Here is an 18,187-nt window from a genome sequence, read left to right as displayed (position 1 = left end):
TCGTTTTTTAACAAAGACACGAGATAGATAGATGCCGGGGAGGAAACATGTAAGAAGACTTTGAACGAGTGAGATACGCAGATTCCAAAGACGTCCTCGAGAAATCGCACACAATTTAGCCATCAGTGAGTCTGAGGCCACTGTGCTGCCTACATCCGATTCTCGGTCTTCATTAAAATCTCGCGCACACCTCGAGGCGCCGTGTATCGCTTGACAAAGGAGCGTCCGCGATTCGTATTGTTCGCCACTGTGAAATCGTCATCGCAATTGTTACGTGACATCGCGAAAGTTCGCGACGAAAAGTTTTCACCTCTATCCCATTACCTTCGCGTCAGTTGCCGAAATACGTCGCCTGAATATTCCAACGCGTCGGGAATTTGCGCGGAGCCGTGTCTGACCAAGTTGTGTTCCGTACTTGTATCGTATCTGCTTCAGCGCGAGGCAAGCTTTGGAAGAAAAAATCTCTCACTGCGCTGCGAAGTTTAACGAGACTGCAAAGTTGATCTTATCAGGCGTCCTTCCTAGTACAGAGCCCTATTTGGACGACCTGTACGGTCCTATACGGTCGAAACATCGTGTTAAAAAACATGCGATATAGGCACGCTCAGTAAACGTACGTACATGCTTGTATAAATGTACTGGCCTGTTATCATTGTTTACTCCTGCGGGCAATTAACGGCTTTATTCTTCTTTATCGAACAATTCAAATGTACTTTTATTTACTAAATCGGTTATGCATTCTATTTGTTATCTTTGTATTCTGAACTGACGTGATTTGCATGTATTTGAAATAAATCTTTTTAAATGTAATTACATGTGAATATTAGTGTGTTGTAAAACGTCAAATATATAAAATATCACTATTAATGATTAATATAAAATCTATTGCATACACATTTAATAATTAAATTTATTAATTTATTAAAATAAATCTTATAAGTATTAGATTTAAAATTAAAAAACAGTTTTGATTTATACCTTCTTTATGTAAAAATGCTATACATATTATTTTTAATAGAATTATAATATCGTTTTTTTCTTCACGCGAGTATAAGAGTTTCAAGATAGCAAAATAAATAAAAATTTTCATTTACTTAAGATTTTTTGTAAAAATCTTTTCTATTTCTCTCACTTTAAACTTTAAATGCCCGTATCTCGGTATAGGAACTATAGACTTGCATCACTATGAAAACAGTGCCTCCGGTAATTATGCACACAACACTATTTGCCCGCTCCATGCCCACACAACGCGTAATCGGACGAATTACGTGAACGGCTATCTCGCGCGGAACGTCTCTAATTGCGCACGCCTCGAGGATCGTGGCTGCCAAGTGATACAGCTATTTGAGATGCGTCGCGGAACTTTTGAATTACATGTAGACACTTTCGGCAGAAGATAAGATAAAGCGGACTCTCTGAGAAAATTGCACTGACGTATGACCCCGTATACGCGAAATCTTCGCCTCGGTCTTGACGCGCGTTCAATGCCGAATTAGTCGTCAACGCGTTTGCAGAGTTTTCACGAAATTTCTATTCGTCTCGGCAAATCTTTGATCTGGCCTTTCAACGAGCAATTGGCAACTACCGTGCATCGTGGACGCAACAAACTTTGTTTGATCTTTAATTAATTGTTTTGAAAGTGAAAAAAACTCTAAATAATTGAAAAAATCCCGGTTACTCGGCGTAAGTTTCATCGGCGTTTACTCGTCGGTTAATCGAGTGATTCGAACGATTTAGCATATCGTTCCAAAGTGGTTTAGTCTCGACTTTATTAGCATGATCCTTTATGTGCGTTAATTAATGCAAAATAATATTCGCACAATCAATGTTTGGGTTATGCAAAATCAGTGCGCAGAGGATTGTTTCCTTCGGTCTCCGAGATAAGCAAATTGATATGGCGCAAGCATGAACGTGCAATTTTTACACACACACGCGTGCACGGTAAGCACACGTTTCATTGAACAATATCGAATTCTCAGCAATCTTATTTTTTTTCTAAATGAAAAAAAAAGGGGAGATTTCGCTTCTACCAATCGCCTTCGATGAAAGGTAACCTAACGATACTTGTCGTGGCTGTCATTGACGATTCAGAATCCGGCCGAATGCTTTTCGAAGATTCCGACGATGCGAGAAATAGCAAGGAGACCGACCGCGATTTGAGAGCTCGTCTTAAGAATGGGATGCAAGATTAGCATACTGGAGTGCATGAGAGGCAAAGTCGAGCAAGAGAAGAGTATATCGTCGGGAACTAGCAGTTCTCTCGTTACAAGCGGTACGTTAATTGCTTTTTTCTTTCGTCTAACATATTTTTGTTTTAATCGTTTTAAATTTTAGAAGATAATTTGTTACATATTCGTGAAGCTTAAATTCGGTATTTATATCAAAAAGATGTAGACAGTTGGAAAGATGTTTATATAACAATGCAAAACTATACATAATTTTCAGAACTTTATGGTGAAGATAGACACGATTAATATATAATTTATTACACACTTCATACAACTATAAATTTAAAAAGCATTTTTGTAATGTTACTTAAGAAATCAAAGCGATAGCTAAAAGACTATTTTATTATACGTTATTATTTAATAATTTTTATGGATAAATTATATAAAAATATATGTATTAAGTAGTGTATCGATCACAGATCGCATCAACTATTTCTTAATGAATGGCACTGTAAAACCTATAAATGATGTATGTACGTCGTACATACATCAGTCTCTAACTTTAAATGCCTCCTTCTCATTGCAAAACATGATCAAGTTTGCACGTATTCGACTCTCAGATACATAATATATGACTGGAGAACGTCAAACGCCAGAGCATAGTAATCTTCTCTCGAAGGCCGAATTCTGGGTGGTTAAGTTTCTTGCTTTATGTTTGCTCGGTATAACCCGTTTACGGCTGTGAAAAGTAACGCTACACTCTTCGAGAATTTATTTTTCAAATGAGAATTTTTATTTCTGTCTTACCGCATTGCATTAATTTAATCTGTGTATGTCTTCACACGCAATCACAATAGCAAAAAATCAATACTTTAGAAACCAAAATGCATTTTAAAACATTATGCCTAAAATCTACATTATCGTTAACATTTTCATAATGTCATTATGTCATTACATATAGATATGCATTATACTCATATATTATAAAAAGATATTTTAGAACCGTATGTATAAGTGAAATATAATAATAACTTTATTTGCGTTATATATTATTATTTTCAGCAAATAATTTAAAATTTGTGACTGTTATAAAAAAATAGCCATTTATTTATGTTTGTTTTATTTCTTATCCACTGCTTCTTATATACTTTGGTATATATTTTAAAACATTTTATTAAAATTATTTTCAGTTTAAAAGATGTGTATATATACTCCTTTAATATTTATTGATACCAATCAATCGTCAATTATTATTTCAATTTTTACGAACTACTAAGGGCATATTACGGTTAGGATGAATATATTACGTAATAATAAGTTTTTATTTACTATAATTTAAGAAAACTGTTAGCTAGACATTTTTATAGTCAATCAAACGAAAACTTATTGTTACAAATGTTTACTTCTTCCTCTGACTTTTCAATCGCAATATCGTTTGGCATATATAACAAAAGCTGAACAACAATCAAATCGAAATCGCATATAATCCGTCCGTCTGATGGATGCCTCTCATGAAAAAGAAGAAAAGGAAGAGCGGGGAAGGGGTAGACTTCAGGTAACAGTCATTCTCCTTGACCTAGTCTACGACTGACCACGCCGTACGTATGCCGACTGGAGTCATCGTTCGAGACATGAATTAATCAAATATACAAATCCAGAGAGCAACTTCCAGCAACACGTTTCTAGCTTTTTGATTTAGGAGTCTACGCGACGCAACGTCGAACAGCGGTCGTATATTTCACTCTCAAGGATCGATTTTCTAGGACAAAGATTAATTATTTCCAAAGAGATTTCTCTCTCTCTCTCTCTCTCTCTCTCTCTCTCTCTCTCTCTCTCTCAAGAGGTTTTTTTTTATAATTCTACTACTTTTTTTACCAATTCTACATCTGTCTGTAATTCTATATAACTTTAAGTTCAAACCGATTAACTTTCAATAATCCATTTAATAATAATTAGCCCAATTCTTTAAAAAATGTTTTCTCAAATTTTGCCTTGTTTCTTAAACTTATTATTGCTTTTGTAACATTAATAGGTACGCAACTAGGATTTCATTTTTAGTTATTTTCCTAACGTTTCGCAATTGTGAGAGCTGTTTATATGATGTCATTTTTTTCATTAGGTATTTAGTACACCGTAGTGATTTCTAGTAACGACTATCGTCCTTTTGTAACCTTTTATGAGGAGAAATTGAGGTTTATTATTTAAATCACTATAATCAATGTCGTGTACACGATCTGCGGAGATTACGTAAACGGGACATTCTATATTCATTCCTTTCTTTACACGCACTATTGTAATGCAATATTGTGATGTAATGGTTTACTAATAAATATTTCAAAACTGCATGTGCATGAATTTAAATACATTTGATTCGAATGTCAATATCCTAAATCAGATATAAATACGTTATGTAATATTTCTATGTAATATATCTAATGTAAATGCACGTCGGGTACTTTATCGATCTCGTCGATTCCCTAGAGAGCTTATTAATACATTAGTTGTTTTAGCTTACTAGCGACAAAAATTTACACGTAGATATTATTATTACAGATACAACAGAGACCGACAAGAATCAAGACAGTTTGTATCTCGCATTCGGCAAGAGCCATTTTATTGAAGAGGACGATGGCAAAGTAGCGCATCAACGTTAGTTAATTATTAAATTAATCGTAAAGCTATCTATATATAAAGTCTATCAATATCTATCAAAAGGCATTACACGAGTGCCGTTAACATTTCATATAATCTAAAATCGTAAACTTAACTTTTACATGTTATCGATGTTTACACGCGTGTATTTCCTCAATCAATTAATTAGATTAATCTCACTAATGTTCATATAAAATCGATAAGCATGACTCCTGTGTAAGTCACTTAACTAATATGATGATATTAACTAATATGATGATATCTATAATGTTTTTGCACTCCTATGAACACGTAAGCAAGCTACAGGTAACTTGAATTTTTATCTTATCAGATCTAAAATTATTAAAATGAATTTATATTAATGCCTATGGCCTATGGTAATGTATTCGTTTTGACATAAACAGTTGTCACATAATTGTTGTTTAAACTTTCAGTTTAGAATTGTGAGTAAATATCTAAATGTAGATTCTTTTTCGTCTGTTTAATTTTATTCTCTTAAATTTAATTGCCTGTGATTGTGACAATATCTATAATATGTATATTTTTAAAATAATCTAATAGTTTTGTATTTCCTATTATACATATCAAATAATATCCAATCTTTGACATTTATCATTTATCACCTCTGTATGTGTTGTAGTTTTTTTTTTTTTAAATATTGTTAATTATTTTATCGACGTTTTATTCCTAATTCTCATCTACCTCGGGGAAACCACGTTCCACTTCTTTTGAAACTCAGTTCGACACGGTACATATTTCTGTCCGTGTATCATGTTAAATGGACCTGCAGTATCTCCGGTCTCCCCGACAACGCTATCGCATCGCTCTTCTGGGACCAGTCACTCTCGAGTAGAATTTTAACTTGGTCGATTCAGTGTTCTCGGTCAGTCGCTGTCTTTGGACCGCAAACGACGCATCGTTCGGCATCGGCGCACACGTACAACACGTTTTTTATTGTCGTTTTAATTCACTCGCAATTTTAATGTTCGCGAACAACGTCGGGACAAATTGTACGTCAGTGTCGTTAATTGTGAAACCTCACGAAAACTGACCATTTCGAGTGCGTGTGTTGTTTGTTAGCGAATTCTAATTACATTCTTTAACATTCTTAAACATATTTAAATAATGAAGTGTGACAAGAAGAGCCAAACAGAAAAATGTAGACTCAATTGTTTGACTTGATAAATGCATGTGGTTAAAAATCAAAAAAAAAATGTGAAAACTTTTGGTAATGTTTCTTCTTTGACAATAATTTACTTCAAAAAATTAACATTTTAAAGAAATTGTATCAATTATAACAGCTTTAATTTTTATTTTTTGCTGCTAGAATATAAATGAATATATGATAGATACAATTTTTATATTATTTTTCAACAAAAAATTTACGAAATAATTTATAATTAAAAATTGTACGAATTTTTTAGACAATTTTGACCTTTAGAACGAGAATAATCTATTGATCGACTTATTTAAATCTAGATGACTATTCAGATGACTGACTCAACATCTCCAAAATTAATGATTGATAAGACTTCGATGATTATTTGCATCAATTAAGATTACATCATTAATGTATAACTTGATATATAATGAATCGTTTCTGATCATTTCACTATGACAAATATATTATAATAACTTTGCAATTAAACTGCGATATACTGTTATTTATACTTCAATTCAGGAGCATTTAATTTTTCATGCAATTTATAAATTACGAAGCCAAATTCAATTCTCTATACAAATATACAAATTATATAAATTTAACATTTTTTTCGGCATATTTATACATCTAAAAATAACAAATATATTTTATTACATTATGTAAATTAAATAATTTCTATTTTTATAAAAAAAGAAAAATCATCGATTGCATTGACAAATAAAAATATAAAACATTTATAACTACAATATTAATTCGTATGTAGAAAATAATTTTTTAATACCATATTTCTAATATATTATTATGTGAGAAATTAATAAATTGCTTTTAATAATAATATGTAATAAAGAATGTTTGAAATTAATAATATATATTTACTGACATTTAAATAATTAAAATAAATTTCAGCTTTTAAGAATGTAAAAACTTGTCTCATTAGTGTGGATTTCAGTGATCTTTTAAAAAAAAAATTCTTTGACAAATGTTCAGTGTAAACAATGGCATGTAACAATATAACGCTGTTAGTGTAATGAAAGCAGACGCAAAGAAATATAGTTTCAAACAGCGTGAGATCATGTAGCCCTGCTTAACTCAATGATCGCAAGGCCGAAAGCATAATTCATATGGCATCGCCGCCGAATGAGTATTTCTTCCCAAGCGAGGACGAAGACAGCTTGGAGGATGAATTATTTCCAGATCATTTATTCGGTGCGTAAATGATCGTATCCAATCTCTCAAAAACTCCATTTTGGGGCCATTAAATACACGTGCGTGCATTACGTAATTATTTTGTAATAAAGTACGTCATCCTGCAAATAGAACAGTCTTTCAAAAATTGAAGCAATATCAATTCACCTTGTCCATTAAATCCAATTAGCTTTTAATTGCAATAAATGCTAGTGTGACCCATAAACCTCATAAGATACGCGCATAAATAAATGCACTTCTAACAAGCTTCGTTACCATAATTACTAATGCATTGACAACTGGATCACGCGTTAATTGATAAATTGAGCGCGACTAGGAAAATGCCCGATGTAGGTTCGTAAACCAATACACATACGAATAGAGAGTACCAGCTTTATTACATGGAATCAAGCTTGGCTTTAGAGTCGGCAGACCATCAATTACGAAGCTATGGTCACGCTTAGCAACTACCTGTTGCTAAGAACTTTCGATTATTTGAAATAACACCGTCCGGGTTTCGAGCTTGATCGTAATTGAATTGAATATTCAATTATATTGTTTCAGGTAAGACGGATGCGCTTAATATTGTGGCTGAAAAAGATGAAAAAACACTCTTCCAGGACAGCACACTTGACGAGAACGGCGATTACTTGACCATTGTAAGTTGCTTTCTTATTGTTTAATGATAGTCTATAGTTTTTGTTGATCATCGTTAACATCGATCATCGTTTTCCTTTTAATTTTTAATGATATCGTTAATTTTTTAATGAAGAGAATGTTAGAGAATATTTTGAATGACATTTTTCTATTTTATATAAATTGCTTGAAAAATCACGCAGTAATCGAATAATTTATTTGTATTACTCTCCAATCTCTATTATTCTGTAAATAATCGATATGTTTATAACATAGAAAATCTTCATTACATTTCTTTTCTTAAAACAATTAATCTTCAAGTTATAAACTTATCAAGTTAATTGTTAGTTATGTGAGAATATAATAAACTTTAAATGTTCTCTATATAATTAATCGATATAACAAATAACAAAAGATACAATGATATTTTATCGGACTTTCCGAGAAAGTATAAGCTAACGCATAAAGACGATGCACTTGACGATAGATGACGCGGCTTGTGACGTAGTCGCGCGTTATCGCATTCCTATTAATCAGGTCTGCTATCTAGACTCTTTAACATTCGTATAATCAAAGATAAGGATCGCCTAGGCATTGTTCCACTTTATATTTTTGAATATACAGATAAGAGATAGGCCAGTTTTCGATGGTACCGCATCGATCTTCGCCGATTCCTTCTTAATTTTCAATAACATCGTTAATAATGTAGAGTATATTAGAAAATATTAATCATCTAACAATCTAATAATATAAAAATATTAGCAAATATGTAATATATTTTAACATTATATTCATATAAAAAACTCAGAATCCAAAATTAAACGATATATTAAATGACGGAGCAAAGTTACATATTTAATAAATGTATAATCAGCATTATATATAAAGTTTCGCTATAAACATTTATCTAAATATTCAATCTATAAACGTCGGTTTTAATTCGCTATGTCTTTAATGTAAAAATGTATTGTTATCACCTCTTTTACTTCTACATCTCTTTTACTCTTATATCTCTACTCTGTTATGTTCCGCATCCCTTTGGCTTTTACATGGAAAAGTATCCATTAAAAAATTCTCGATAATATTATATTATTCGTTTATAAAGTATCAACACAATCGTCCGGATTGTTTAAAGAATTTTTAACGTGTAGGAGAGAAAATTGAAATTATATCCAGCAAAAGAAAAGTTCACGAAAAAAAGCGGAAGTGCATAAATAGCTGAAAAAGAGAGAGACGGCGCAAATCCCGCTCGCGGGGAATATTCAATCGTTAAGAGAACGCAGCGAAAAGAAAAAAAAGAGAGATAAAGAAAAAAAAGCGGAGAAATAATCTAGCGAAGAGTGGCCGTCGGCGTCAGCCCTCTCCGTTCTCACAGGGCACCGTCGGGAAACCCTGCAATCAAGGCCCCTCTTCCCCGCGATAAAAGCTTCGCGAGGCAGTGATTCTAAATATACGTGGGTTTTTTTTCTTCTGCGTATCGCTGACGCGGCTTTCCACCGCGAGACCAACCCTTTTCAATAATTCGCGCGACGTTTACCGCAAAGTTTCGCGCGGGGGTGACGACGGGGTATAATGCTCGATCGGCCCGATAGTCATCCCCCCAATGGTCCGATTAAATATGAAAATTGTTCGGGCGCGCTTCAACGTTCTCTGGCATAAACGCGGGCTGAATAATTGATTCGCGCCGCGCAATCGCGATGAGTACGAACTCCCTCATTTGGCCGCTACTCCTCGACGAGTCAAGATCTCGCCGCTCCGCTCGCGGGAACGACTATAGACGCGGTTTATAGACTGTCTATAGACGGTCTCTGGTAGAGCGCGGCCGGCCGGACGAAGAACAGTCGGGAGCCGCTCGTTTAAAGTATGCGGATGTGCGAGTGCACGCGATTGTCGGGCGCGTTTCGGACTATCCGGAAAATATCAGGTAAGAGGAAGGTGCTAATCGAGTTACGCACTGCACGCGTTCGGGAAAAATTGAAGCCGAAGCGGGGAAAGTCGATCAATACGACGGCACCGACGACACGTAAGCTCTGGTGAGCCCCCGCGCTGAAGAGAGTGTAAAGTTGCCATACAATAAACTTTCTATTATTTTCCGACGTTCCCGATCGTCGGCGTTGAACGAGCCGGGAGTTTATATACAGTTCGTCTGTGCGGCCAGAAGAAGTGTCTAGTTAAGCAGAAGTTTGGCGCGTGTTCCGAACGCGACTATGTCACTCTTTTGTCTTATTCACTTTGCTGATGCCGTTCCCCTCTGTTAATCGTTGTCTCGCGAACGTGTGCTCGTACTTATGCGCTCTTAGGCAGTCCGAGTGATAACACAATTGTCGGAGTTGTCACGCACGGCAATTATTCTGATTGAATTATCGGCGGGAGCGGCGTGTGTTTCGCGAAAAAGTTAAACAAAGTTTGATACTATAGGCTAAAAGCGATCACGTTGCGTTAACAACCTGTTGATAGAATCATTCCAATTTTCTGCACTGTTTTTGTGCAAATGTTTTGGTTCACTGTGTATAATATTGTTTTCCTCCATGATTTCTCTCGTATGATTTCTCTTCCAAGTTTATATAAAAATGTACGTAAGATAATTGCAATTGTCACTCGTGTTTTCAGTCACTGTTACACTTTACGTCTATAGGAGACGTTGATTACTATACCGCGAACGCGTAACTCGCGCGGGCGGCGAATCGATAGCAGGACGACCGTTGTTCTGTCGCAAGGAGCTTTTTTCTCGGTCGCAGAACTTTTCCTATCTGAATACATACAGCAGAACTTTTCAACCCTTCCTATGATTTACCTTCGTCGAACAATTAAAAAAACGAACACGTATCCTACGCGCTCTTCGTCCTAGCGTACAGTTTCCTTTTTTTTTTAATTAGCAGCTGTCTTCTCGCTTGGAGCGCAAAAAAGATCGAGAATGTAATATTCTGAACTGACCATAAAATGTCTCTCTAATTCCGTATTTCATCCACGAGGGATCAACTGTAATGACTCGTGGCAAAATTGAACTTATCGCAAATTTACGATGTCCATTTGATTTTTATTGTAAAAGGTAAATAAATGTAAGATTTATAGAGCGAGTTTTGCTAAGAATATGTGTGGGTGATAAGATTTATATTAAGGATACATAAAAATATTTTTGAAAATCAATGCATGGAGCTAACAATTTTCTCTCAGAATGAAAATGCATGTGATGTCATGCTAAGAATATCGTCATGCTGTATATACACATGTGTTATTTGAAGTGCACGATAAAATTTATTTATAAACGCTTTTTTCCGTAGAGTAAACTTTTATCCGGCTTTTTCATTAAAAAATACTGTCGTTATAGGAACTCTGGCATGCACCCAGACGCCTTATCGCAGATAGACGACTTCTGGTATGATACAACGAGCGAATATATCGATTTCGTTATCTACTGATCGATGATCAGTGTCGCGATGATCCTCTCTTTAAACGTGTCGTTCTGTGCGATTCTGTGCAATGATTTGATAAAGTTAAACGATGGTATTAAAATATGAAGTACTTATTATACAAAATGAGCCGGAAAAAGTATCTAAAAGACGTACATTTAAATTAAAATATTCATTTCGAGAAATAACAACAACAAAAAATAAATAAATGCTATATGAAATAATTAATACACATATGTAGATCTGACTGTCACAATGTGCAGTGTAATACATCATTTGTGCAGTTATGCTATTTTTTTACTTCAACGATCCTCAACGTTAATGAGACATTGAAAAATGAATAGACGTTGCCTTTACGAGTGCTTTATGTATACGTGACGAAACTGACGACGGTAACATTCGCAAGAAAAAATTGCAGTCGTAGTGTAGTAGCGTCTTCAGTGTCGTGTGCAGGCAAAGGAGATGGTGGTGCACTAAAAATACGATGCAAGTGGCTAAATTGATTTCGCAACTGGCAACACGCATTAGGGTACGAATTTATTACCAATCATCGTTTCCGGCACGTTTGTTATATACTCGTAATTTCATGTTTTTGAAGAGTACCTACTCGGGATAATAAATTAACTGCTCCCTCGTGAGCATCGCGAAAATAATCTGCGACGTATCTCTAATGCGCAGTAGATGCATATAGATTCTTTACAAAAGCAGCAAGAGTTTGCGATAACTCGTAGTGGTTGACTACTCGTTTTTTTTTTATCGACGATTTTTATCAATTGGAAATGTACATAAAACTGCTGACTTCGTTATTATCGTTATTATCGTCACATCTTTGACACATAAAACCTAGATTAATACGATACGGCTGTTAATTTATCGCAAATGAAGGATCAGGTTACGTGTAATAAACCCGCAAAAAATGTGGAGGCATCTCCGCGTGCGCGTCGTCGGGCGAAAATTTACAAACTACTTGAATCGATGTATCTAGATAAAGAGGAATCAGTATGTATCCGGCACCCTGATATCGATGCATTAATATTAAGTCTCTGATTAGATTTGGTTAAATAAAGGGGTCATGGCAAACACGCACAAATTACGAATAATAAAGAACTGATAAGTTTTAACCTTTGACCCTTTAACCCATTTATTTTATTCAACTTCGTGATTTACTTTTTCTTCTGTTTACAGAAGGGGCCTCAAGATCTTAGTAATTATTTATTGACAACCAACGTTCCTAGTATCGTAAAAGTAAGTATTGCTCCGTCCGAGAGATTCACGATAAAATTATCGTCAATAAAATATTCGACCTTTGGTGCCACTAATGCATTAGTTTTGTTTTTCATACTTCTGTCAAACTTCTCCACTGCGCAGATATTATTAGTCTTTAGCAAAGATGACCCGCAATTGGACATACTTGCTAATACCGCGAGAAGATTGGGGTGGAGCGTGTCGGTGGCGAAAGACGCGGAGAAAGCAATAGAACTTTTCCAAAATCGTGCTCATGAATTAGTAATTATCGATCACAGGGGACATCACGCGGCCGAAGGCGATGCTATTTGTAGGTATGGCAGTTCGTTTAAATAAAATCTAATAAATGTAGTATCTAGAGAAAAAAAAAGATTTCTGCCCAAAAAGCCAATTTATTCAAAAACATTTTATTAGTCTTTGTAATGTGTAATAAATTATTTACACGTTCTTCTTGCATTATAACTTTATTTAAATATCAAAAATATTAAATTTTAGAGCAATCAGATCAAGTCCGGTTTATCACAATTCTGTCATTATAGCGCTCGTGAAAAAATCGTAAGTTTGCCAATATTTTTTTCGCATACGATTTAATTTATTTTTACTTTCGTTTTAACGTTTGGGGACCTTGCATATCTTTTAGATACTTCATGCTCGATGAGAAAGACCATATTGTGGCATTGAACTTGCTAGAAACAGGTTTTAGCAGAGTGAGTGTTTGTTCACACATAAGAGTGCTTTAAGAGCACATAAAAAAAGATTTATAGACAGGTTTTTTTACTGGGTTCTTTATTCAGTTGCGCTTGTATTTCAGGCACTGATAGAATGTTCACACGAAGGTATATTAATAAACGAATTAGTAGGGATATACACTAGCTCATTATTGCCAAGGACTCAACTAGCAGCAGCGCATGCATTATATTTGGCACTTGACAGATGTCGCGATATGGTACATGTGACCAATGATAAGAATATTGTACAGGTATTGTAAATATTGATATTCAATCCTCATATTTTGCACAGTCAATTCTCAATATTTTCAGCAGAAATGAAGAAATTTTATCTTATTGCACATATAATATTATGCATTATGTATTATACATTTTATACTATGTAAAATACAAATATTTATATGTAGACAATAATTTCACGTTGTTTTTAGTTTCTAAATAAAGTCAGCGAAAAATTGTTAGGGTATAAGACGGAGGAGATGATGGGAAGAAATCTCTCGGAAATAGTATTCTACGAAAATTCCGCTCTCATGGAGCAGCAATTGGCTAAAGGTCGGGAATTCGAAGGGAATATGAATTGCAAGAGGAAAAACAATCAAATGATTACGATCAATTGCAGGATAATTCCGTTCTGTATCACATTAAAGTACGTACTATTGACGTAATAATCTAAAAAGTTTAATATCCTTTTTTGTCATAACATTTTATTTCTTTATATTGATTTCGTTAAAATTTTCAACATTTTTTAAGCCATCTCTTTTGATTATATAGTATTATCATTATTAAAAAATACACACTCTATTTATTATTTTATAACAAGCTATTCCGATTAATTGTTATATCTGTCTTCAGGAAACCAAGTCATTACATATACGTATACGACACTACGTATCTGTCGGAAAATTCAGCGCCAATAAGCCCGGCTAGCAGCCCGTTGCATCCTCCTCTTAAAACGAGTATATTATCGAACGCGCGGAAATCTTCAGATGTCAGATCTGGCGTAAGCGAAGGTAAGATACTTCTACAGATATGTAATAAATAACGTCGCTAATATCAATGGATTGCACGAACAATAATTAGAAAAAGTTATTAATACAAATAATTTTGTTCTCTCTCACTTTATTGAAATGTCCTTCGATATAAAAATGAACGTTGTAAGGCACAAATTAGGTCACCGGCAATTTTATGGTGCATTTTGCGGCACATATATTTTTACGTTAAAGCATTATCGCGCCGATATCAACCTTACATATCGCCGTTGTAAACATGTCAAGAAATTTAATAGCACAAAACTGGGGCGCACCTGCTATAGCTTGGCTAATGCGAAAGCTTCATGCATTTATCTCTCTAATTAATCTACGTCGCTATATACATTTTCAAAAAATTGAAATCATGCGTAGCATCCTATTAGCATGCATTATCTGAGATTTTGATATTTCTATAATGTTCAATTGCACAGTTATCTCATCCAAAGGTTTTAAATCTATTACATGCTGCAATCTTTCTTTTAATGTATCGATCCCTAAAAAAAATTATGTTTTTGTAACAGGTCGTAGGCGGTCCAGCTTGCAGAAACTGCACACTTTGCAACTGGAAGCTCCTATCACTAAAGTCATCACGTTACTTTCGAACGCGGTCACGGATACGACTAATCCGGAAACAGCAGCGCAGATCGATAAAGTACGTGATTAATCGAGATGCTCGTATTGTCTTATATATATATAGTCACGTGTTCTGTCCAATGCGTTCTGCTACATCTTCTGCGTCTTCCGCAGGCAATCGATATCCTAAAGACGACGGAGCTCTACGTGCCGCATCTTAAGGAAGATAGAGCAATGTACAGTGATCCGGTTGCCACGGATCTCGTTGGCGCGTTACTTGCCGTAAGAATTGTGCCGCTCTTCATTTCGTATAAAGAAAATAATAAATTTGCAACAAACAGAAATCACGCGCGTCTATGCGCTCGAGATTTTTTCTCTCTCTCTCTCTCTATCGACTCTTTTGTTGTTTGATTGACAGTCTCCGCGCACAGCGTGGGAATCTAGAAGGTCGTCGTCAGATTCCGCGAGATTGTCCACTATCAAAGCTATCGCGTATCCGGCCAACTCACGTGTGCAAGTGAAAAATTTTCGGGGGCCGCAAGAACTCATGGATATACTAGACAACAGTCTCGACTGGAATTTCGAGATATTCAAGCTTGAAGTGCTGACGGAGAAAAGGTGGGTCATACGAACTGCCAACGTGCATTTTGCGCGACATGTAACAGTTTTGCCAATTATTAATCTAAAACCGACGTCATGACGTTCCTACATTTCTTCCTTACAAAAATATATTATGCTTAAAAGTTTGCGTTTCGATTTGTTGCAGGCCGCTCGTTTTTCTGGGATTAACGATCATGAATTTGTACCAAGTGCCCGCTACGTTACATTGCGATGAGAAGACGTTGCAGAACTGGCTAGCTATTATCGAGCACAGTTACAACGCGGAGAATAGCTATCACAACTCGACGCACGCGGCCGACGTCATGCAAGCCACTGCGAGATTTATGCAATCGAAGAGGCTCAAAGAAATCTTAGAACCTTTAGATGAGGTTGCTGCTTTAATAGCCGCTGCCGCGCACGATATTGATCATCCTGGACGGTCCAGGTGAGACTTACTTTTAGTACTAAGAGAATATATTAACAAAAAATGTAAAAAGCAAGAAAACTTGACAGAATTTTCTTTCGGCTAATTATTTTTCTACAGACTTAAAATAAATTTTTAATAAAAATTTAATTGACACTTATTATTTGTCAAAAATATATAAACTTGCGATTAAATAAGCATAGTTGATAATCTAATGAATTCAAATTCTTTTCCAGTCAGTTTCTTTGCAATGCCAACAGTCGTTTGGCAATACTCTATAATGATCTGTCGGTTCTCGAATCGCATCACGCAGCCTTAACGTTTAAACTATCACTCTCTGACGACAGTGTAAACATCTTTAAAGTAAGTTTTTTCTCATGCATTCCCTATGTATCGCTATTCTGAAGGCGAGCGTGTAGAAAAATCCGATGTAATACCAAATTGAATGCTTGCTTTAGAATCTGGACCGAGATGCGTACAAACTGTTACGACAAAATGTCATTGACATGATTCTGGCGACCGAAATGACGAAGCACTTTGAGCACCTGGCGAAGTTCATGAATGTTTGCAGCGCAAGAATTGGCGATGGCCAAGAGGTATATTCTTATTTTGTAAAAATTCTATTTTATATTTAATTATCACAATTTTTTCTGTTATAACTTTAAATTTATAATATATTACTATGCTCATTACCTTCCTAATTGATATTATAGTTATGTGGATTATCAGTAATATAAGAGAAATCTAATTATATATATATAATTCTTAATATTTAAAAGTATAATTTTTTATATCCTTATTACATGAACATAAAAATGCATTAAGAATAAATTTAATTTCTTAGTATTTCAAAAATTATTTTACAAATATTTAAAATTTAATTTTAATATAGATATGTAGTATAGATGCAATCTTAATTCTATTTAAATTTATCATAATTTATCATAATTTTATTTTAATTTTTAATTTTAAACCGTTCTAAGACGTGTGTAGAATAACGAACAAAAATCTAACTTCGAAAAAATCTTTCGCAGACTTATTCAGATTCTTTGGACATGTCTGTGGTTCTACAGCCAGATAATGTAATACTGATTAAAAGAATGATGATCAAATGCGCGGACGTATCTAATCCAACGCGGCCATTAAAATGTTGCGTCGAATGGGCGAGACGAATCGCGGAGGAATACTTTAATCAGGTGAATATTTTGATAATTATTAATTGGAATCGTTCATTGCAGGAAAGATAATTCGCTACTCTCGCGTTCAAACAATTATTGATAATTTTCAGACCGACGAGGAGAAAAAGTTGAAAATGCCAGTCGTAATGCCGATGTTCGATAGAATGACGTGTTCGATACCGAAATCGCAAATCGGTTTTGTCGATTATATCATTAACGATATGATCGAGGCTTGGGATGGTTCGTTCTCTTCATTATTTTAAAATTTTTATTAAATATTGATATTTGAGTTTTGTTACTTTTGCCATTTGTTTCGCAGTGTTCATTGACATGCCAGAAATAGTGGGCTATATGCGACACAATTACGAGAAGTGGAAAGAGTATAATGTAAGGCAATAATTTTTTTAATTTAATTTACAATTCAATTGCTTCGAGATAATTAATTCGAAATCGCTATACTATGCAATAATTCGTTAATTCGTAATTTTATGCCATAATTTGAAAATAGAAAGGAAAACATCACAAATATTTAAATCTCTATTTATAATTCAAAGTTCACTGACGTATTTCCTTTTCAATTGTGTCTTACAGGAACAGGGTATATCCACTTTACAAGATGTCGAGAAGCTACAGCAACATCCCGAGATGCAAATACCGCGATTATCTTGAAAAGCGCGTCTCGTTTCATTCTTGTGTCTCGTTATGTAATATTTACGCTGCGATTACATCGCAAAGACGTGTATAGTATTTATGTATTTAAGGATAGAGCAACGACGTCGTGTGTGTTCTCGAGAGTCGTTTCTAAGAAAATACATGTAATTCGCCGTTTTACGCGCCATCAGCATCCTCATTATTTATATATATATATAACTTTCATTTCCCTCAATGACACTCGCCGTATTACTATTTTAAACACACACGATGCACATTATAATAGTAAGGTGCTTATAATATTAAGAAAGAAATACCTTTGTATATGCAGCTCCGATGACTATGTTACTTCGAATGAGGTCTTCGCTGTGTTTAATGCATGTTGGTCATTATATTGTGCATTTGAGAACAACAAATAAATAACAACATTGCATTTGAATCAATTCTGATTTCTTACAGCCAGAACTCAATCCCTCGTCTAATTTTTTTCATTAAGTTTCGGCGACGACTTATTATTTAGAAGGACTGGTATATATAACTTACAAGT

At 34.7% G+C, this 18,187-nt stretch overlaps 1 protein-coding gene across 5 annotated transcripts; it reads left to right on the top strand.

Annotated features, from left to right (window-relative positions):
• The first annotated feature begins 1,385 nt into the window (after positions 1-1,385).
• Positions 1,386-18,079, top strand: Pde8 (phosphodiesterase 8). 5 transcript variants are annotated; one of them, XM_077413419.1, is made up of 20 exons: positions 1,386-2,272; positions 4,722-4,817; positions 7,732-7,826; positions 12,399-12,458; positions 12,582-12,772; positions 12,954-13,013; positions 13,099-13,165; positions 13,270-13,437; positions 13,618-13,832; positions 14,039-14,196; positions 14,736-14,866; positions 14,962-15,069; positions 15,206-15,405; positions 15,554-15,832; positions 16,048-16,174; positions 16,270-16,407; positions 16,846-17,007; positions 17,100-17,229; positions 17,309-17,376; positions 17,581-18,079. In XM_077413419.1, the coding sequence occupies exons 1-20, from the start codon at positions 2,176-2,178 to the stop codon at positions 17,656-17,658; spliced, it is 2,628 nt and encodes an 875-aa protein (XP_077269545.1). In that variant the 5' UTR covers positions 1,386-2,175; the 3' UTR covers positions 17,659-18,079. The 5 variants fall into 5 exon arrangements, with proteins under 5 accessions (XP_077269545.1, XP_077269546.1, XP_077269547.1 ...); XM_077413424.1 differs by lacking the exons at positions 1,386-2,272; positions 4,722-4,817; positions 7,732-7,826 and adding exons at positions 9,445-9,727; positions 10,680-10,852; positions 11,132-11,742; XM_077413420.1 differs by lacking the exon at positions 4,722-4,817 and having other exon boundaries at positions 1,387-2,272.
• Positions 18,080-18,187: the final 108 nt, after the last annotated feature.

Source organism: Temnothorax americanus, unplaced genomic scaffold (genome assembly GCF_048541705.1).
Source record: "Temnothorax americanus isolate GAGA-0224 unplaced genomic scaffold, ASM4854170v1 Scaffold33, whole genome shotgun sequence".
Lineage (NCBI taxonomy): Eukaryota > Metazoa > Arthropoda > Insecta > Hymenoptera > Formicidae > Temnothorax > Temnothorax americanus.
The sequence above is the reverse complement of the archived record's forward strand: the minus strand, read 5'-3'. Positions and strand labels throughout refer to the sequence as shown.